Source organism: Rhamphochromis sp. 'chilingali', assembly GCF_963969265.1.
Source record: "Rhamphochromis sp. 'chilingali' genome assembly, chromosome: 4".
Classification (NCBI taxonomy): Eukaryota; Metazoa; Chordata; class Actinopteri; order Cichliformes; family Cichlidae; genus Rhamphochromis; species Rhamphochromis sp. 'chilingali'.
The window spans coordinates 29,997,470-30,019,650 of NC_137948.1; the positions used below are offsets into that span (position 1 = coordinate 29,997,470).

The following is a 22,181-nucleotide window of genomic DNA, read 5'->3' on the forward strand; positions in this document are numbered from 1 at the left end:
GAACTCCTCTTTATACCAAAGTCTTCTAGAATCAAGACCATCTGTCTGACAGCTAATGCTGGGCTGATAGTGGGTCATTCAACGGGACAGTGATCCCAGGCACACAGGATACCTTAAAAAGAAAAAACACAAGGTGCAGTGGTCCAGTCAAAGTCTAGACTTCAGCCTCATTGAAATGCTGAGGTGGGACCTTAAGAGAGCTTTGCATAAATAAATGCTCACAAACCTCAAAGAAATGAAGCAACGCTATAAGAAGAGTGGGACATAATTCCTCCACAATGAAACGAGGGAGCGATAAAGTCCCACGGAAAGCGATTACTTCAAATTAATGCTGCTAAATGTGGTTGTGCAAGCCACTGAGTCATTGGGTGTTCTTGTTTTTCTACGGGACTGTATGACATTCACCCTTTGACAGCTCATTATTAATTCATGTGTTATTTTACCACACTGGAGAGTAAGTGAAGGGGAGAGAGAGAAAGGGACAAATCCAGGGAGCATGATGTGAGGGACAGGCAGATGGAGACGAAGCTGCAGGCACAGATGAACTATTAACATAGCGTCAGTCTAATATTTGATTGTAAATGCTAAATGCACTGGTTCTTGCCTCATTCACTCATTAGTACAAGATTTTTTTAAGAAAGTGCTTTCTATCTAACACCCACATTCATACTGATGAACACATCAGAGAACGTGACACCAACTACAGCTTATCAGGATGCTCAGTTATAGAGTGCTACTTGTGTGTCAGCCTGCCACTATAGTAGCAGCTTTAGCAAGCAGCACTGCACCACTATTTTTTAACTGCACAGTTAAAGGTAACCGGCCATGATTTTGAGTCTGATTTCAAGCTAGTTTCCCTTAAAGCTGCACTTAAATGTGTCGCCCACTGTATTAAATTACATCAACCGCATGTGGACAAGATCTAGGAAACTAATTCTTAGCATAAACATCTGTTGTGCTTTTCCTTTCTGTACATCCTGCTGTTCAGCACATACTAAATGATATTTTAACAGTTGGTATAAAATGTGTATTTCCTGTTTTTTTAGTGTCTTGCATTTAAGAAATGTCTTGCTGGTATTTCTGCTGTACCAGAAAATTGTAGGACATACAGGAGGCAGAGTGCTGAGTACTGAGCTGAGTCACCGACCACCTCTGGGATTTGAACGATTATGCTTGAGTAAATGTTTCTCAATGTGAGCGTGTGTGTGTACATATGAGCATATCTGTGTGTGTTTTTGTGTTTCAGCTCCTGGCCACTGTGCTGTCTCAGTCGGTAAAAGCCAAGGAGCATCTCTTGGAGCAGTCGCAGTCTGTGGAGCAGTCAGCAAGTAAGCACACACACTCATACAAACACAGCGTAGCGCGATATCGCCGTCTGTATTTGAAGTGTTCATTCGTGTCAGCTTTAATTTAAGTGTGCTGCTGCATTGATTTAAGCACAGATGACAAAGTTTGTCTCTGCCTGCTTGAAAGGAAACGCGTGCGATCAGTTAATTTGGAAAAAAAACCTGCTTTTGTCTGTAAGTGATGACAATTAAAAATGATCAAGGCAGTGTTCACAAGTACAACAAGCGCCTCGGAGCTTGTTTTGATTGCTTATGTGAATCACTTTTTATTCTTCAGCCTGGCCCTCTAAAGACCACATGTCTGTTCATATCAGACACAAGCAGCATTTCCAGTCTCGGTCCTTTTAGAAGAGTATTTCAAGTTATTCTTCATTTCTAAAAAGCTGCTGTAAGCAGCCGGGGACATGGCTTCTTGGGATGTCATGGATTCTTTCTTGTTCTCCTGAGTCAGAGCTCTAGCTGTAGCCGCAGAGGTTTGCTTGCAATAAGCAGAATAAAAAAACTGCTCAAAGAAATTCAACAGATTACGTTAAACTACCAGCTTAAAACTATTAATTTACATATCTAACGTTCCTGTGAGCGTGAAATACATTTATTTTGCAGAGGAAACACTTAGTTTGTCAGTTTTGATCGATTAGTATTGCAAGTGTGAAGCTAAAATGTTACGCTCTTTGTGTCTCATAGTTATTTTGCGATACCGACACCGATACTGATGCTGATATTTGGTGATTTAAAAATGAAATGTCTTCTTTTCTTTTAGACACACAATCACAAACAGACGTCCCTGACATTTGTTATGTTTATTTGTTTACACATTCTCGCTCCGCTTGGATCAGCTGCAGAGCGCCCTCTGGTGGACAAACTATACCTTTCGCTTATCGCTTCTTTTTTCATTTTAGTTTCTCAGCCGTGATTACTGCTGGTTAATGCCAGTAAATGGCCAGTATCGATCAATAATATTGATCTTGTGTTTGAGTAAGTAGTTTTGGCTACCCAGTGATCCCTGATATCATCTCTCTGATAAAAACTAGCTGCGATACAGCACTAAAAACTGAACCATAGACAGATGTTGATGTTGTCATGCAGATTAGAGATCTCATCAGACCATCTCTTACAAAGTGAGTAATACAGATTTTAAAGAAGGAATTAAATTCACTTGGCCTTGGGCGTTTTTTAATCAGAAACGTCTATCTTTTTATTGGAGCCTCATATTTTTACATAAAAGAATCAACATGAATAAAAAATTAGTTCTGCTAACTCCATGAAGCATGAAATAGTTGCCAGAAAGGTGAAATTTGGGGGATTTTTTGCACATATGAAATTCGATTGGTATGCTTTTCACTTCTGCTACATCAGTATTTTTGTGGACTTCATTCCTCACAGTAGCACTGCATGTGTCGGATTCAATGCATTCAAATAACACTGATGATGTAGCGGTCTTGTATGAAAGAAGATGGACTTACAGGCGTTACAGGGTTGATATATTTGGGAAGTTTAACTTCAGACGCGTTAATTTTACAGTCAAAACTTTAATGGTTGTTTTGGATTTGAACCAGCTTACAAACCTTATTTGTTACAAGCTGTTTGCAGGTCTGCATTACAGCAGGTGAGTGTTCACTTGGGGCTACAAAGACTAGCGTAGCATTGAAGCAAATGTTCTGTATTAATGTGCACGTACAGTTCATGGTGTAGACGCTTTCACAGTGTCTCAAGACTCCCACTTAAATTTGGGCACTTTGTAGCTGTAGCTGTTTTACTAATCTCACTTTAAAAGAAGCCCATAAATTAGCATGTTTAATCCGCTGTCATTCTACTGGTTTAAGTGTTATGTGGGAAGTGTAGTGCTAAAACAGCGCTGCCGAGCCAGCCAAGTATGAAAGTTGTTAAGAAGGGCTCCATAGGCAGTGGGAATCTGGCATGGTTTCCTTTCTCCTGCGCTTCTCCCACATAAGAATCCTTTAGATCACCACATAATATCATTTCTTGGCTTTGCAGCGTTTTGAAAAGCAAACAATTATGAGATAAGTTACTGTTTCTGATCTTTTTTCGGTTTCTTTGAAGTACAGTTAATTTCCTAGAACAGCTGTTTAGTGATGGTAGATTTCAAAGGACCACGATTTCACATGAAGCCGTTAATTTCTTAAACAACTCAATAGAAATAATAAATAGGCGGGTGTTTTGTAAACAGCTAGCTTTAAGGTGTAATTAACAGAGAAATGAAAATTGTTGAGAGTAATGTGATTTATTCTTTGTCCTTTCTCTTTGCCTTTCTTTATCACTTAAACCTTAAGGCTCTTCCAGCAGCACGGTTCACGAGCAGCGCTCGTTTGAACGGAAGGCCGAAGAGGATGATGGGAAAGTGAGTTGTATCTTCTTTTTTTTTTTCTTTTTTTTCCCGGTGGATTGATTCATTCTGGTGCTTCCATTTTTCCGTTTGCTTCTGGTTCTTCTCAAGTAGCAGAAAGAACGTCTGCAATGGTGGGGTTTCAGTGGGAAACACGGTGGTTGTGTTGCACCTGAAAAGATGGCACGCTGAGGCTGGGCATGCGAGTGTGTCACCATGGAGACAGGCAGAGTGACAGACACATCGAGGAGTCAGTTGCTGTCTTGCCTTCTGTCCCTCCCCCCTTTCCCTCTCCCTTTTCCCTCCCTCCCCTGCCCTCACACCGCACTGAGACACCCACATGCTGCTGGCAGTGCTGCGTGTTCTGTGGAGCTCAGGGCTGATCTGCGTGCTGCGTCCTAGCGTTTCCTCACTGACTGACCTCACGCAGCGCTCTATAACATGTACACCGCTGAAAATATAACACATATTTACCAGTGATTTAAAGAAGATTATTTTGTTAGACCCCTAAAGGTTTATTTAACCCCAAATCCCCTGGAAGGGTGTAGTGTCACAACATCAGGTGCTTAGAGTTTTGAGATCTCTAGCACGAAGACTTCCGTCATCGCTAAATACAAGGAAGGGGAATGAAGATATATTCATGTTGTGAACAGTTTGCCCAGCTCTAATTAACCAGCAGCAGAGCACGTAGTAATCCTTGTGGGGCTTTCTTTTTAGGGCCAGTCGATCTGTTTTGTTGTGTTTGTGAGTTTTTTTTAAATGCCCGAGGGCTAGAATCAGCAGGCAAAGACTCCAATCTGGCACACTGGAAAATGGAAATAGGTTATGAAAAGATTTATGTTATATAAACATATTTTTGCCTTGAAACCAGTAATGTTGTATATAGTTATTCTGAAACTGAGGGCCCATTATTATAACTGGCTCATTGGTCTAGGGGTATGATTCTCGCTTCGGGTGCGAGAGGTCCCGGGTTCAACTCCCGGATGAGCCCTCATTTAATCCACCCACAAACCAGGTACTGGTACCTAAGTCCAGATCAACAGGGAGGGCTATGTGAAATATTTGCAAGGTTAAACATTAAATTTTCATACTAGATGCAGGTCTGGTTTAACGATGGTCACTGAAGATGAAAAAAATGAAGGAAATCTCATAAAGATGCTTTTGGCAAAAGGCTAGAAGGGTGAGTAAAATTGAAGGCTTACAGGGAAGTAGTGAGACCCGCTGTGACGTATAATGTGGATAACAAAAAGACAGGTGCCAGACTTCAAGGTTTTTGACCAGAATGGAGGGGGCCAGCTCAGGTTGATCATCTCGGAGCCAAAGATAGAGAGACAAGGCTGAGATAGTGGCTATGTTGGACAAAGGATGTCGAAGATGGAGCTGCCAGGCAGGAGGAAAGGAGAAGGAACACAGAGTAAGTTCATGGATGAGGTGAAGAAGGACATGAGGAGGGTTAGGGTGACACAGAATGCTAAGGACAGGGTGAGATGATTCAGTGTGGCGACCCCTAAAGGGAACCACATATTTGTATGAGTATAATTTGCTTACTGAAGATATGCTTTTATGTATTTCTATTTGTTAATTGACCTGCCCGGGGACAGTGTTTTGCCCTGTAGTGCTCTGCAACAGTCATGTGACTGAAAAGTATGAATTGAGATGATGGTGGGATGTAGCTCAGTGGCAGAGATCTCAAAACGTAAGAGGCTAATTAACACTAGGAGCAAGCAGGCATCTTATATTTGCACTTACTTTGTAATCTGTTATCCAGAATGTGTCTTACTCTTTGTACAAACCCTAGAGGATAACCAAGAGCACTGTGTGGGAGTGAAACATTATTTGGAAAAACTATTATTATTATTATTATTCCTGACAGTCTTGAAGTCATTTCAGGCAGAGTTTGAATAATTGGAGGGATTATTCTTCTTGTGTTTTATTCCCTTTTTAGTTAGAAGGGCTCCCCTTCATGTGTTCCAGAGTAGGTTCAGTTTCCTTGCTGGCTAGGGCTCCGTTTGGGAATTTCCTTAGATGTTTCTGTGCTGTCTTCTAGAACAGTCCTCTCTCCTGTGTTGTAGAGCGGGCTCTAGAAGAGGCCTGTGGACTCTTCTAGAAGCAGGCAGTAGCGCTCTGTGTTCTCTGTTCTAGAAGCAGGCAGTAGTGGCGTGGCTGGGTGAGTTTCAGCTGCAGTTCTACACCACCCACTTCCTCACCGCGGGATATGATCTAGACACCATTAGCCGCATGACCCCTGAGGTAAGGTCATGACCCCTGACCCCCTCACGTCCCGCCCCTTGTCTGTCAAGGCTCCGCCCAGCACAGCTATCAAAAATCAGCTCCCCACTGACCTGGATGATGTCATCATGACCCTCCTGTCTCTGTCACCTGACCCCCCGGTGTGAGTCCTGAGCCTCAACCAGTCACTTCTCATGCTCCGTCTGCTTCATTTACATACCTGTGTTCACACATGGCCGCGTGTTCCAGTCTGTGCTGTAAACACTACTCGTTGTTTGTCCTTGAATGTGGTTTTTAATGTGATTGTGTGTGTGTATGTGTGCGCTGAAGCAAACACAGTGCTATGATGTAAACGTCCCCAAAGGACAGGCGACACTCATCAGAGATTATCCAAAGCCAAAATATTCCCGAAGGCATATCACGTGTGCAAATGTCCGAGTTGCCTGTAAAAACTGCTCACATTTGAATAGAAATGAAAATAAAAACACCTCCAGTAGAGGTGGTGAGTTCATGATGTGACTGAGTGTGCTTTGCGTTGAAGGATCTGACGGCAATTGGGGTCATGAAGCCCGGACATCGAAAGAAGTTAATATCAGAGATCAGCAAGCTGCCCTCCACAGACTGGCTGCCCGACCACAAGCCTGTAAGGATGTTAGCTGCTGCATACAATCTAGAATAAGGAGGTCGGACGAACACAAGAGCACAGACGCATCCAGCTCACGCAGCATCATAACTGTGCCTGTGTCTGTCTGTCTTTGTGTTTAATCAAGGCTAATCTGGCAGACTGGCTGTCTCACCTGGGCCTTAGTCAGTACTACCAGGTACTCGTGCAGAATGGTTATGAGAACATTGACTTTGTCTCGGACATCAGCCTTGAAGATCTGCGAGAGATTGGCATCACTAAGCTCGGTAAGATAAAACGTCATTATTAAGATTATAGGCAATATATTATAACACAAGTTCTATAGAAAAGTGCGACCCTTCATTAGGAAGCCGGGTTCCTGTTAGCCGCTCTTAGTGTCTTTGTTCTGTGTTTGTTGTTTAGAAATTGCGTAGATATGAACAGACAGATGGATCAATTGCTTTAAATTGGCTAAAATGTGTCGAAGCGCATTTCAAGCTGTTCTCTATAATCACGTGTAACCATTTGTGTGTGAGAGATACAAGAATTTAATGTGAACAAAGGTATAAACGCATCACAGAGGGAACGTTGAGATTCAAATGAACCAATAAAGCGATAACAGACGATTATGCGCCCCATCATCTTCAGCCTGTTAAGTGTCTGTTGTTTGCACCTGGTGAAGACGCTCTGTGTGACTCATTGTAACCAGCTGTCAAAACAAATGTAAAAATCGTCTCGGCACTGCTCTCGCTGCCAATCTGTAAATCGTATCTACCTCCTTTAAAAAATGTGACAGTCCCAAGAAGTAGCTCCACAAAATTTGTGTTTTTAGTGTGAAAAATGTGGTCAGTGAAGAAAGATAAAAACACAGGTTGCTTCTGCTTGTCTCCAAAAATCCTTTATCAAATTATAATGGAAGTCTATTGAACAGTTAAATGCCACTCCTCTCACTCGAATGCCTACAGATCAAAAAGTCTATATCTGCTTGCTTTCAGGAAGACACTGTTGGAAAGAAGATGGATTTTCCTGTTTGAGCGCGCAGGCAGGTTGAAGAGAAATCCTACCAGATAGAATTTTTGTGCATCTTCCACTCTGTCGGTTAATTAGTCCAGTCTAGTAGAGATTTTTGCCAGTTTTCTTGCTGTAATCTATAGCTTTCAGCATATACAAGCAAAAAAACCAACTTTTCTACAATGTAAAATATTATTTTAATAATAAAATAAATTATTAAACAAAAGTTTGAGGGGTGGCTCGAGACTTTTACATATGACAAAACAAGATAACAGGACTTCAACCTCTTCTCTGTAATTTGCCTCTTAACTGCAGTGATCCTTTGCTCATACCGAGGCTGCTGGCTTGTGGCTGGCTCTGAGCTCTGTGTGAGGTTGATTTAAATGTCTGAGCAAGTTGGATGTTACAAGTGTTTTTGTGGTTTAGTTTGTCAAAAACCGTGAAGAGCTTCCGCACTAACGCCATGTTTGCGTGTGGCTGCCAGCGTGCACATGAGCCAGTCATTTTAATGTTTAGACGTTTCAAACGGTGCAGGGCAAGATATGAACCAGAATTATGCTACTGGAAGAATTTGGACATAACATAGAGTGGGAGTGCTGCTTAGCAACGGTCCCACCAATAACACAATAACTTTTGCAAGCCAAGCGATTAATTCATTTATGAAATTCCAATGCTGCAAGGACAATATGTATAATGCTTACCATGTATTAAAGAACAGTATCCTGAAATGCAGCGAATTCAAATTGCTGGATTGGCGGACAGAGGCGGTTTCTTGCAAGTTAAGTAGATTTTTTTTAAGGCGCAAAAGTATGACATCACAACAATGTCATTGGTCACTTGCAATGTTGAACCTGGAACAACATTTAAGATAAGATAAGATAAGATAGAACTTTATTAATCCCTCGGGTGGGTTCCTCTGGGAAATTCGACTTCCAAAAAAAGCACAGCAACGACTGAAGTTACAGTTACAGAATTGTTATATATATATATATATATATACACACACACACACACACATATATAAATACAGCGACAAATATAAATAAAATATACAAAGGGGATAAATAGAATAAATAGGAATAAAAAATAAAAATACAAGTGAATTGCACATTTCAAGTATTGAGGTCTATTGCACTGTTGACTATTTACAAAAAGTATTGCACAAGGTATTGTACAGTGAGGTGAAGAGGCACTACAGCTTAGTTGTTCCCCCCTCCTTTGTCCTCCTGTTTCCCCTCCCTCTCCCCTCCAGAGAGGAGTTAAACAGTCTGATGGCGTGTGGGACAAAGGAGTTTTTAAGTCTGTTAGTTCTTGTCTTGGGGAGAAGCAACCTGTCACTGAACAGACTCTTCTGGTTGTTAATGGCCGTGTGCAGAGGATGCCCAGCATTGTTCATAATGTCCATGATGATGATGATGATGTGGGAACAACACGAGGATATCAGATCCTACTTGGATAATACTGTTAAAAAACAAAACAAACCAATACAGAGATGTAATTATTATTCAACTTTTTGGAATTGTTCCAAAACCTTTGGGTTAGTTTTAATCTGCATGACTAGCGCAGAATGAGGTTGCCATTAAAGATTTGCAGTTTTCAAGAAAATGTAAATTTGTATTTCATGGTGGCTTTTATGCAGAAATGCCACTCTCTCCTAGCTTTGCAGTGTAAATATAGCTTATTCTCTTCTCACAATCCTCTGTTTTGCCCCGCACTCCTGCCCCCCCTCAGGTCATCAGAAGAAGATAATGTTGGGAGTGAAGCGGCTGAAGGAGCTTCAGAGAGGAGAAAGTGGCTCCGAGCCTCCTCAGAGCCCCTCTACACCTCCATCCAGCCCAGGCGGCAGCACTACATCAGAGCTGCGGAAAGAGGCGAGGAAGCAGAGGGACGGGGTGCCCAGCCCTCGGGCCAAACCTCGCCCAGGTCTCGCACACACACAGACCCCTCCCCACACACCGACTCAAACCCCACCGCAAACGCCCCCGCACACTCGGACCCAGCAGGCTTCCCCCAGGGCTCGGCCGCGGCCATCCACCCAGCAGTCGACAGCAGACTCGGCAGTACCTCTGCTGAGGCTGCCCAACGTGGAGGAAGAGCGACGGAGAACTCACAGTCTAATTGGCTCGGAATCAGACTCTAGATATGCCACCGTGTGCCGCAGCAGCTCTTCACATACCGCTGCCGCTAATGATGTCACTGTTAACCGCAGCCAATCATCTGTTACCCTTCGCCCGCGTAGGAAAGGTCGGCCCCCAACACCTCCTAAACGGTCCTGTTCTTCCATTACCGGGGGTGACGGGGAGGGCGAGGGGCAGGTGGAGGGACTGCTCGGGCTGCCAACCTATCGAGAGCGGCGAGCTAGTGACTGCGGCAGCCTGGGAGCTGCTTTAAGGGCTCAGGAGTCAGCAGGCTTGGAGAGGTCAGACGGAGCTTCTGGGAGTGTTCGCAGCCTCGCGGCCATGCTGGAAACATCCATCGTGAGTGGAACCAAAACGCTGCCGAAGAATCTGGGAAGCAGCACGAACTACCTGCAGGTGGGTGACAGTGACTGTGAGAGTCAAATGTATGAGTTTTTTGGGCTACATGTCTAACAGTGATGTGATCTACAGGTGAGTCGCCAGGCAGGCGCAGGAGGTCTCGGATCTGAAGAAGATGATGTTTTAAATCGCCGCAGGACCATCAGTGGACCCGAAGGCCTCCCTGGAGATCAGTCTGACCAATTACCTCAGCAACCGGTCCCGCGACGCCCCGAGCCTCGGCCCCGCTCCACCGTGCTCACCTCAGCATCAGAGATCACAGACGGCACAGCGACGCTCCGGAGGAAGCCGCGTCCTGTGGCCGCGGACTCTGAAGCTCCTGCATCTGTGTCTACCACGGTTGTTACCACGACTACTGGCTCTGACACCATACGCAGGAGGCCACGCACGACTGAGCACACGGAGCATCTCATTCAAAGCAATAACCAATCAGATTCTCCTATCAGTCAAATAGATAGCTGCCGTAAAATTGAAAGCGAGCCGCAGCAGAACGGCGGCGTGATCCTGAGGCGGAGGCCGGTGTCTGAGATCTCCGAGAGGACGGAGACCAACAAGGAGAGCTGTGAGTGGATGGAAGCTAGGAAGTCTCTGAAGCCACCAGTTTCACCCAAACCATCCACTGTCACCCTGAAGAAGCCGCAAGCTGACCCCCCGACTCCGACTCGTAGGGTCCCCATACCCGGGCCTGACACTGCTGAGCTGGCCCAGAGCCCCGGTGAGACACACACACAACACATGGTCACTGAATTTAACTTCTGTGTCAGAAAATCAAAATCCTATACTTAGGGCGTTTAAATATTTATTAATTTCTGCCTTTATTTGGTGGAGAAAGTGGAAACAGAGACAGAAAAGAAGAACACGCAACTCCCCCCATAAAACCTTTGATGTTTTATGATGTTTTATTACAACATGCTGACATCAGCCTGTTATGGCGTCATCTTATGTTGATGACGTACGGTTTCGTATTGAACAAACAAAAAGTGCATTGTATCGCTCCCTCAATGGCCTTTCATATTATATAATACTGGATATGGTTTCGTGAAACCTTTTGACCTTGGGCACTAACAATGAAAGTCAAGGTCAAATCACAAAAACAGTCGCCTCAAGGAGCTTTGTATTATATGTTAAAGACTCTACAATCCAACAGAAAAATCCCAACAATCAGTCGACCCCCTATGAGCAAACATTTGGCGAGAGTAGGGAAGAAAAACTCCCATTTCACAGGAAGAACCAAAAAAACGGATGGGACCATTTTTCTTCTCTTCTAAACTCAGACACATACAGCTCACTACCCACATGTTTAATAAAATATAGTTAATATTAATTAACTTGGCTTATAACACACATTGCATAGTTGAGTACAGCAAATATAAAAGGTCCTATTATATTATTTTCCGTGTTACCTTAATTTAAATATCATTAACATCTGTTCATATTCATGACAAACATTGTTTTTAAATTAATGTCATTTAATCCAAAGACATCCTGCTTTATGTGTAGCCTTGTACTCTGCATGAAATCAGTGATTAGTAAAAGAGTTAGAATTCATCACATGCGGTGGCTCCATAAGCGTTTACAGTTGTTATCCCTCGCTGTGTTCAGAAGTGCTCTTTTACACTCCAGTGGTTATTTGAGTTACTGTTGACTTCCTGTCAACTCAGAGCACTCTGGCCATTCTCCTCCCACCTGTGACATCAACAAAGCTTTTTCACCTTGAGAACTGCAGCTGGCTAGATATTTTCCCTTAAACCATAGAGATGGTTGTGTGGGGAAAATCCCAGCAGCTTCTGAAGTCATCAGACCTGCCCGACAAGCACCAACAAACAAACATCCCACATCAAAAGCCACTTAAATCTTCTTTCTTTCTCTTTTCTGCTCAGTTTGAAGTTGAGCAGGTCGTGCTGAGCATTTCAGGACATGATTTGCTGCCACTCGATTAGCTGACGCTTTTTGGTCACACACGGGTCAAAACCTCATTAAGTCATTCAGTATTAAAAACTGAAATGTTTCTGTTGCTCTGTAAATTCAAAACCAGGCAAGTAAACTATGCCAGGAAACAAAGGTGCTCAAAGACTAAAACATTTTTAAAAAATCAATAATCGATAACAGCAGTCTCTTTGTTTTGATTCTTCAGAGAAATAGATATCATCTATGTGAGAAAAATGACGTCGTTCTTTGTGATTCTCTCTGAGCAGAGTCGAAGCGTGTCCCTCCCCCCGTGTCCCCGAAGCCGCGTGGGCCTCCGACAGCACCTAAACCTGGCAAAGCAATAGTAGCTTCAGCAACCATGAGCCCGAGCCCCGCCGCTACCAGCCCGGCTGCAGCCAGCCCCACCCCGGCCCCCAAACCCTCCTCTCCGCTCTCTGCCGCCCCTCTTCCAGCCCCCGACACCCCCTCCGCTCCCTGCCTCTCACCCGGGCTCCCTCTCACTTCCCCTTCTCCAGCCCAGAGTCCGTCCACTCCCTCACCGCACCCCGTCAAACCTCCACGCTCCTCGATCACCGGTCTCTCCATCGACCTGTTGGGCTTGCGGGAAGTGGAGGAGGAAGAGGATAGGAGGCGAGATGAAGAGGAAAGGAGGAGAGAGCGAGAGCACAGGAGGCACAAAGAGCAGGAAGAGGAGAGAAGCAGAGCCGAGGACGGGGCTTTGAAGGAGCTGGAGAGGAAGTCCTCAAAGAGCGACAGTGTGGAGAGTCGAGCAGGGGAAGGAGAGCAGGAGGGAGAGGTTCAGCATCGGCTGGAGGAGACCAGCGCCTCTTTGGCTGCAGCTCTGGAGGCTGTGGAGCATCAGATCAAAGAGGAGGACACACAAAATGAGTGAGTACTAGAAGCAAATCTCATTTTCCCACTGAAAGGAGATTTATATTCATCGGGACTGCATGTTGGCACCAAACCTAATGACAAAGGGATTAGATCATAAATAACTTGACGCGGTGTAGAGCTGCAAATTGAGACAGCTTATTACAGGCTTCAGTGTAATGGAAGTGCTAGTGCTGTACAGAAAGGACTCCCGAGGCTCGTGTTGACATCAAGCTCAAGATTGTGAGAAATATACACACACTCCTGGTTTGAGTATAGACAGTACAAAACATGGATGTAGCCATTGATCTTAAGTGGGCCCAACCAGTGAAACTCCCTTTTCTGCCAGGTTAAAGATATTTAATCCCTGACATATCTTGATACAGGAAAAAGAAGTGAAACTTCAGCAGCTTTTTGCATGATAAATGTGTAAAAAAACAGAAAATCTTCTGGTAAGATGCTCAGATTGTCAAACCTTACATTTGACAGCCCTGATCTATGGGTTTGAAGTTTTGTTTGATCTCCTGTGAAAACCAAAACAGGAAGGGGATATATGTTTTTCCCCATTAGCTATCAGCAGTTATTCCAGTGCAGCTGAAAGGGCAAAGAAGGAGAAGGATATAAAGCAGCACTTTTATTCTAATCCAATGAGTTGCTTTAAAACAGCGATCCAAATTTGTTTTTGTTTAATATCATCAACTCATTCCCCCTCAGTTGATCAACTCAGTGGAGTGGAGGAATTCAAAAATCTGGACCCAGCCAGGGTTTGCTTGTGCGTATGGGTATGTTTGTCGCGCACGGAAACGGACGATGAAATTGCATTTCCTGCGGCTGCTTCACAAACAAAGCCGTGCCGCGTTTTGATCGCAATGATTTAAATGCAAAGCAGCGGCCGTGGTAAACATTCCCTTTGTTTTAAAAACAGCTCTGTGATTCACTGTAAGGAAAGTGAACAGCAAAGCAGTGAGGCTGTCAGGAAGAAGACCAAAAACAGTGCAAGGGGATTACACGCTGCGAGTCCACTCGGGGAGGCGTCGTGAATCCAAGAATTGCCGACTGCACCACTATCAATAAAGACAGGACAACAAAGCTAGAAGGTTGCTGTTAGATATAACAGGGCATCGAATAGCTAAGTAGCCAAATGGGTTTTGGAATTCATGGAGACAAACAATTAGAAGGAAAACAAACTTGCTGGGTGGAAAAAAATCAAATATTACCAGCTGAAACTATCCAAATGACTCCTCTGGCATCTTTAGCTGCTTCAACTAGAGGTGGGCGTAGTAGTATCGATCCGACACTGGTATTGGTATTGGATCAATACTATCAGGGTAAGATACTTTGCTTCTATCCTCTAAGTTAAGTATGTAGCTCAGTGAACTGTGTTAAATAAATTATTTTGGGGGAAATGAAAAATATTCCTCAGACATGCACTTTGAAAAATGTCTCAACCTTTTTGTGTTGACTGTCAGGTCTGTTTTATTTATAGCCTATAGCTCATTTAAATCGTTAAATTAGTGATCAGCAAAGTGTGTTCAGAATTTGCAAACTGATGATGACTCACCTCATGAATCATGACACACTACTCTAAGTTAAAAGTATTATGTATAATTGAAAGCATTAGTGTTGATGCTGGTATCGGTAATACCGGCCCTGTATTCACAAGTGAATAAGCACAACACAGAACAAGCTTAAACACATGAACTTTGGACAGTTTTGGGAGAATTAGGTCAGGACTGTCTGACATGCAGCATGCAACAGGAAGTAATCTGCTTCACACACATTCACACCTCTGGATATATCTCCACGTGGTTTTATGTGAGGGTGCATGCAAGAAGCAGCACTGGTAAATGCTGCAGACAGTTTGCACAACCACTTAATCCAACATCGCACGGAATTTATACTCAGGAGCTGGAATGTTAGCTGGTCTAAGTCCTTATTGGTGGAAATAAGACCTTAACCCTGTATTTTGAAAGAAATGTGAAAAACTTTTGCTATGATCTATTTCTTTGTTCCCTGACTGCCAAAACTTTATCTTGAACTTAAAATTTGAACAAAAACAAACAAACAAAATATACATATTCTTATTGCCTGGGGTTAGAGGTCATCACCGGTGACAACTTAGGTCACAGAAGGTCATTCAAAGTAGCTAATGTGCGATCAGTGTTAGATATTTGCATCCTCTCAAATCCCTCCACTTTCCATCTCTGATTCTTTGCTGTATGCCTCAGCACTAACCGAACCCTTCTTTTATTCTCGCCCAACTTCCAGCTCTCTCTCCGGAAAAAAAGCAACAGTCTCCATCTTGGACGACATTGGCAGCATGTTTGACGACTTGGCAGACCAACTGGATGCGATGCTGGACTGATCTGCTGCACGCATCTCATTTTCCTACAAGCCCTTTCCCTCGCCTCCCCCCTCATCATGCGTAGGTGTAAGAAAACTCTCCCGAGGCTCAGTGCCGGCGCGGAGAGTGTGTGTTCGAGCGTGCGCCCCCTCGTGCGTGCGTGAGCGCTTTCTCATGTAGCCTTGTACAGTACTGACGAGGGGAGTGGGGGGGGGGGTCCTCTTTGTCTGGTGCAGTAGCTCTAGTACGCCTCCTGGTGCAAGGAGGCCGCTCCCACACAACCTCTGACCTCTGCAGCTCAGCATGTCACCGCTGCCGCCTCCGCTGCCACCCGGCCTCAGATGGCTGTGTGAACCATGAGAAGCACAATCATTTTCCTCATCCTTTGATCTCTACAGACTTGGACCGACATGCTGACTCAGTCAGACAGGGAGACAGCAGATAAGCATATTGCTTGCAAAATAAGCACACTATCCATCTGGCAGGGAGATAGCTAGATAGCTAGATACATAGATAGACAAGGTAGATACTGATGAGACGTCCAAGAAGATTTATAAAAGCACACGGGGAGAGAGGCGGGCCGCTTTCTGTGCCCGATTCGCTCCTGCAGCGTCAAAAGGATGCATTTTTCCAGTCAACTCGTAGCCTCTATTTCTCTTCTGTTCCAGTGGAGGATTATGGTTAGCCGGACTTCCTGACTCCCTGTGTGTCGTCTCTGTTCATGTTGTTGTTGTTGTTGCTGCCGTTGCCGTTGTCGTCGTCGTGTGTAGTCCCTGCTGATGCTCACGTCAGTGTCCTCCCTCTCGTACAGTAGTTGTTGTAATGATCAGAAAGATGATATAGATGTGTGTCCATGAGTTTTGAGACACTCGCACGCACACACACATGCACACACTTATTACATCTTGCTAGTCTTCAGCTTTGTTGGCGGTTAACTCCAGCTGCGGAGGTTTGCTTGAAAATTAATCTGCACACACACACACATACACACACACACCACACCCATGAACATATATTATATATATATATAAATATTTACAAGCACACTCATGCGGTATATCCCTTTGTCCTGCTGCAGTGAACAGTGTTTATAAAAGATAAACCTATATTTCAATGCTTTATATAGTACATCCAGTATACATACATAGAGTTTATAGTATACCTGGGTATTTGAGCTGTTATGGCTCCCTCTAGTGTTGGTTAGTGAAACTGCCTCTAATTGGCCCACCTTGAATCTCGTCTCCCCCACTTTTTGTTTTTTTACAATCTCCCTCTGTGTCTGGTTTGTTAACTCTACATCTCTCTGTGCCTTCGTAGTGTTCTTCATATATTCAGTTTTTTGGTTTGTTTGGTTTTTGTTCCATACTTTAACATATTTATTGGGGTTTTTTTGGGTTCCTTACAAGCCCTTTTGTGTCTGTGATGTCTGAATAGCTTCTATATACGACCTCTAAAATTAGTCAGCTTGTCTACCCCATTTAAAACCAGCCCATGTAAGTCCCCCCGTAAGCTGTAATAAGTTGGCTCCGCTCCTCCTTGAATCCCTGGTTTTTAGTGGCCCACTCAGAGCCCCCCCCCAGTGTTAGCCAGACAGTGGATCAACCACCAGTGTTCATCCCCCAATGAAGAGTCCACTTGTATTTTTATGCTCTTTGAAAACAAAGATGATATATTTGAGAGACAGATGGATCTATGTGAATACTATTAATAATAACAATAACGATAATGGCTGTAGGCATTGAGGTGAGCTTCTGGTCGAGTTCTGGATGTGTTGTGACGGCTGTTGTGCCATGTTGGTTGGGTTTAGGTTGTGTTTCTGCTGTGACGATGCATTCCTGTACAGCTGTGATGAGAATAAATGTAAAAAAAATAAATAAACCGGATGCTACTCTTTCGCAGTTGTTCTTTTGCATCTCGCCTTCTACAGCAGGCCTGATTACGCCCGAGTCACTTCACCCGCACACAATGGCAGAACATGTCAGTGGAAAATCCTCTGGTAATAATTTTGCTGCTTTTGGAATGCTCTCCAAAAGAATCAGAAACCTAAGTGAATCTATCTCCATTTTTAAGACCGAATGCATTGAATTTTCAGGCAAAATACTGTTATAAATTGCAGAACAAGATTTATTACCTACCCAAACCCGAGCGTACAGCGATAAAATATAACTGAACAGGTAATGTGTATTTTGGCTATTTCTACTCACTGACGTGTGACACAGAAATTTAAGCAATGTGGAAAAAAGAAAATGCCTTTGCCATATGTGGGGATTTCAGTGGGGACACAGGGGTTGATTACCCCCATTAGAAATGCTGGTGATTGTTTGCCAGCTAATATTAAGGAAATGTTGCCCTGGCCTTTGTTTTTCAATCAGACTCTATAACTTAAATGAGCTGTACAGTGCTTGAAATTACCGGAGATGTGTGTGACAGGTTTCGAATATGCAGAAACTGCAAAAAAAACAAAACAAAAAAAACCTACAACCTGCAGCAGAAGAAAACACCAGGATGAAGGAAATGAAGTGTCTAATGGAGGACTCATGGACCCATCCTGCATAATGTTCCTGACCAGTTTTGGTGAATCGCAGCCTCAGTTTTCTTTCCTTAGCTGATAGGAGTGACAACCGGTGAGGTCTTCTGCTGCTGCTGTCCATCTGCTTCCACGTTTGAGGTGTTGTGCATTCAGAGATGCTCTTCTGCATAGCATTCATTACACACTCTGACCTCTGACATCAAAAAGGTATTTTTACACAGAGATCTGCTGCTCACTGAATATTTTTTCTTTTTCAGAACATTTTCTGTAACCTCTAGAAATGGCTGTATGGGAAAATCCCAGTAGATGAGCAGTTACTGAAATATCTGCTGTCTGTCTGGCACCAACAGCCATGTCACTTTAATCAGCTTTTTTTCTCTGTTCCAATGCTCAGTTTGAACTTCAGCAGGTCATCTTAACCATGTCTAAATGCCTAATGCACTGAGTTGCTGCACTGTCATTGATTAGATATCAGCATTAATAAGCAGTTAAACAGGTGCACCTAACAAAGTGAGTCTGCAGTCAACATTATATTATATATCCAGTCTTATTACTACATTGTTTCTATATTCTGCAGATCTAGCTATGCCAGTTAACTACAATTACATATGGTATATTGCTGTTGACAGGTAAAACTACAAATAAGGTGACAGGCCAGTTTTTATAACCTTCAAATCGTGTAAAAACAAATTCCAGGCACATTCCTGTGCAGCACTGATTTTTCACTGCACCATAGGAGGAGCCACACCTTTTGTTCACCCAATGAAAAGTCCAGTACATGATTAATAGTATTATTCTCAGTGAGATTTTACACTTTCAGACAGGTGTTTGTTGTTAACATGGCTTTCTACATGTGATATGTGCACACAGGTACAGGGGCCCAACTGATTAAAGGATGCTGACATGCAGGCTGGGTTTATCTGTGGTTGCACTTTTTGAGTTTATCCACATTGTCCTGTTATGTCATCATGCCTGCTGGGAGTTAAAGGTCTATATATATATATATATAGAGAGAGAGAGAGAGAGAGAGATTTTTTTTTTTACAAACTATTAACTAGTGATACTTGAATTTTCTTAATTTCCTGCCTGAAATTCCTAATAAATTACCAAAAAAAGAAAAATGCCAGATGTAGCAAATGATTGTAAAAAGTCAGAAGTTTCAATAAACACTCAATTTAAAAAAAAAGAAAGAAAGTCAGAAAAGGATTTTATGGCAGTTATAATGGTTCAGGCTTGAAAGGGTTCATTGACCACGATGAACTACAAGTCCCATGATGCCTTGGACCTTGCGCATCTGAAATATGCCGACAGCGTTAACTTTGTTTCTAATTACAGTTTACAATAACTCGTTGTTCTCATGCCCGCATATCAATGAAGACCCAGTAAACAAAAACAGGGACAAAAAAAAGCGGCCCCCCCCCAGCAGAAACAATTAAGCTAGCTCTGCAGCTAACAGTTAGTCCGGAAATGATAGGACACGGGGGAGGGGCTTTAACCCTGAGAGGGTATGTGAGGGACTTCAGGCGGGCATGCAGGTCTTTTCCTTCTCAGCCCGAGCAGACGATGGACCTTTGAAGACTATATACTATAAACACACAACATGGAAGCAAAAAAGGCCGAAACGATCTGGTCTGCTTCGCTAAATACTTCAAAGGACGGCGGTTAAGAGTGAACGAGGTGAGTACTGGGTCTGCACGTGGAGGAAGTGTACAGCGACTTACATCGCAAGCACGTGCAACCATGTGGCGATAAAGTAGAACTTGTGCTCCGATTTTTAAAGTGCATTCACTGGATTAAGCAACACTTTAGTTAAATGACGGATCCATTTAGCTATTCTTCAAAATTACTTTAAGGGTCACGGTTTTCACGTCTTTGTGGAACCAGTTGTTGTTCAATTCTGCAACAAATATTTTAAGCAATTCTGCGCAAAGTAAAAGATTCCCTGATTCACTCATTACACATTTAATTAATGCATTCTTTCTGTGTATGAATGCTCAGCTGTGTGTTTAGCCTGATACATGTCATAGACTGTATATAAAAGATGGACATAACATTGGCGCCTGAACGTTATTAAATGCCTTAGAGCTGCACTTTTGCCTAATTGTCAGCAGGGGGTAAACAGCTTTCTAGACATCTATGCAAAAATGACATTACTGAGGTCAGAGGAAAGAAGCAAACATTTTCCTGAAGAATTTGTTTCATTGCTAATAAACCTGATGAAGCAGGATATGCTTTACAGTGGACCTGCTTGGGCCCCTTTATGCTTGCTGCATTGGTTATGTGGTGCTCAAATGGTGATGTCGCCACAGCTCTGTAGCATTTACACCAACACCAAGGGTATGAGTACACTGCAATGTTGCCACTGCTACATTGTGGGTGTAGACATCAACACTGGAAGCAGAGAAGGGTTTTATTTCATTATTAACAGTGACACGATCATACACTCAGATTTTCAACACAGTGGCGGTAGCTCTCATGTGAGGCTTAAAAAAAAATTGAGATGTGCCAACCAGCTGACACAATGCCAAAGTGTGGCATATGACGACACTTTAGCAAATGAGGGCGAGTATAATGGGCCTGTGAGTCTCACAGTCAGATGTGCTATTTACAAAGAATAAGAATAGAATAATCCTTTAATTGTCCCACAAGGGGAAATTTGGGAGTGTCTGGTTTAAAAATTTATTATTATTAATAATAATGGTAATGCCAGAAATCTTTTGCTTGAGGTGTCATAAAGTCAAAGTGTCACTGACTGTGTCCTTTTATATACAGTTTATGCTACATGTTGCAGACAGTGAGTACCCTCAAAGTCTGAGCAACACTGCTGGACAAACTCATGACGCAGTTTCTGAATTACTACACACATCGTCTCGGTTGTACACACTCGTAGCGGTTGGTTGAAGGGTTTTGGGGGGGGCGTTTGGATTTGTCTCTGTTAAAATAAAAAGCTCCTTCTGCCGTGCGACCTTTACAAATGTGCCTTTCAGCCTGTTTTACTACAACAAAGCAAGATTTGCAAGTCATTTGAGGCTCCAGTAATCAATTTCCAAAGCGCATGAAGTGCCTTCTGCTCATGATTAAGATCATTGTGTTTGTGTCTTGTTTTTCAGCCTTCACGGTGGGATTGGATGACAGTGCAGAGGCTGGAGAATGCACAGGGCTGTTTAGCAGACTGAAGGCTGGCTGAATGCAGTCGGAGAACAACGTGATCACCTGGAGATGAAAGCAGAGCAAGAAGAAAACAGCCGGTGAGCCTTTTTTCTTCTTTCTTCTTCTCTTAACAAACGAACCGGTTCCAGCCTGTGACGACAAACTAAATAAACTTTTCTGACACCTACTATGAGAGCTGAGCTTCAGCTCCTGATTCCAGCTTTTCTCTGAGGCTCAGTTATTTATGATAAATGTTTTTATGATGAATTGTCACGTTGCCTTCATCTTTAAAAACAACTACTGTGTTTTCCAGGTGAGAGGAAGGTGACTGGAAGTAGGCTGTATTTTGCCACATGGTCCTGAGAAATGGGCTTTCATGCTGGTCTGAGATCAGGTGAGTCTGTATAAGATGCTGGTACTCGAACATTTTCAGCCTGTGATGACAAACTAAACAATCTTTTCTGACACCTACTATGAGAGCTGAGCTTCAGCTCCTGATTCCAGCTTTTCTCTGAGGCTTCTGGAGTAATCCTGTAATACCATGTGATGCTACGAATGTCTTTATGTGAATAATAACTGAGCTGCTCCTCTTGTTTACAGCCCGACTCAGGATGGCAGATGGTGATCTAGTTTCTTTACGGTAAGTCTGTTTATATGCGATGCATGTGGGAGAGCCAGTGACGAGAAAAACTCAACACCTCGTGTATGTGAACTTCCAGCTCATGGCTTGTTTTGCTTTTCTCCTTCTGTCACTCACATGAATGTGTATTTGTGTCTTTCAGGTGTGGTATTCAGATGTCGTCACCAGATGGGGAAGCTGCTCACAGGACAAACCCAGCAAAGATGATTTTATGGGACAGGAGGATGTTGTTTTATGCAGTTATTTAAAAATACTTTTTCAAATTTGCCAAATAAAAGTTAAACTCTCGTTTTCTGAATGGTCTCTGTGGTGGTGTCATTCTATTGAAATTCTGATGCCTGATTAAAGCCAAAAATGAAGATTTAGGCCAAATTCATCCACCATGAGTTTGTGAATTCGAGAATGAGATAAGATGAAACTTTATTAGGTGGTGCAGGATTTAGAAACTGATACCACAGGTGCACCACCTTAAGAGTAAAGAACAAAGTGGGTACAGCTGCAGTCTAGTCATACTAACTAGACAGTCTTTGGATATTTAAAAGCACAGCTGTGCACTGGGAGGTACAGCAGGGTGACTAATTAAGAATCTGCTGTTCAATCCATGCAGATGTCAAAGTGTCCTGGGAAAA

At 43.2% G+C, this 22,181-nt stretch overlaps 1 protein-coding gene across 1 annotated transcript in view; it reads left to right on the forward strand.

The window, feature by feature from the left end:
* LOC308395740 (uncharacterized protein) overlaps positions 1–17,105 on the forward strand; it is a 49,254-nt gene extending 32,149 nt beyond the window's left edge. Inside the window, exons 13-21 of the mRNA XM_080880729.1 lie at positions 1,247–1,328; positions 3,638–3,705; positions 5,833–5,940; positions 6,461–6,562; positions 6,690–6,828; positions 9,284–10,086; positions 10,162–10,804; positions 12,285–12,906; positions 15,157–17,105. Coding sequence (XP_080736855.1) covers positions 1,247–1,328; positions 3,638–3,705; positions 5,833–5,940; positions 6,461–6,562; positions 6,690–6,828; positions 9,284–10,086; positions 10,162–10,804; positions 12,285–12,906; positions 15,157–15,253 — 2,664 coding nt within the window. The 3' untranslated portion in view covers positions 15,254–17,105. The remainder of the gene's footprint in view (positions 1–1,246; positions 1,329–3,637; positions 3,706–5,832; positions 5,941–6,460; positions 6,563–6,689; positions 6,829–9,283; positions 10,087–10,161; positions 10,805–12,284; positions 12,907–15,156) is intronic.
* The last annotated feature ends 5,076 nt before the right edge of the window (positions 17,106–22,181 follow it).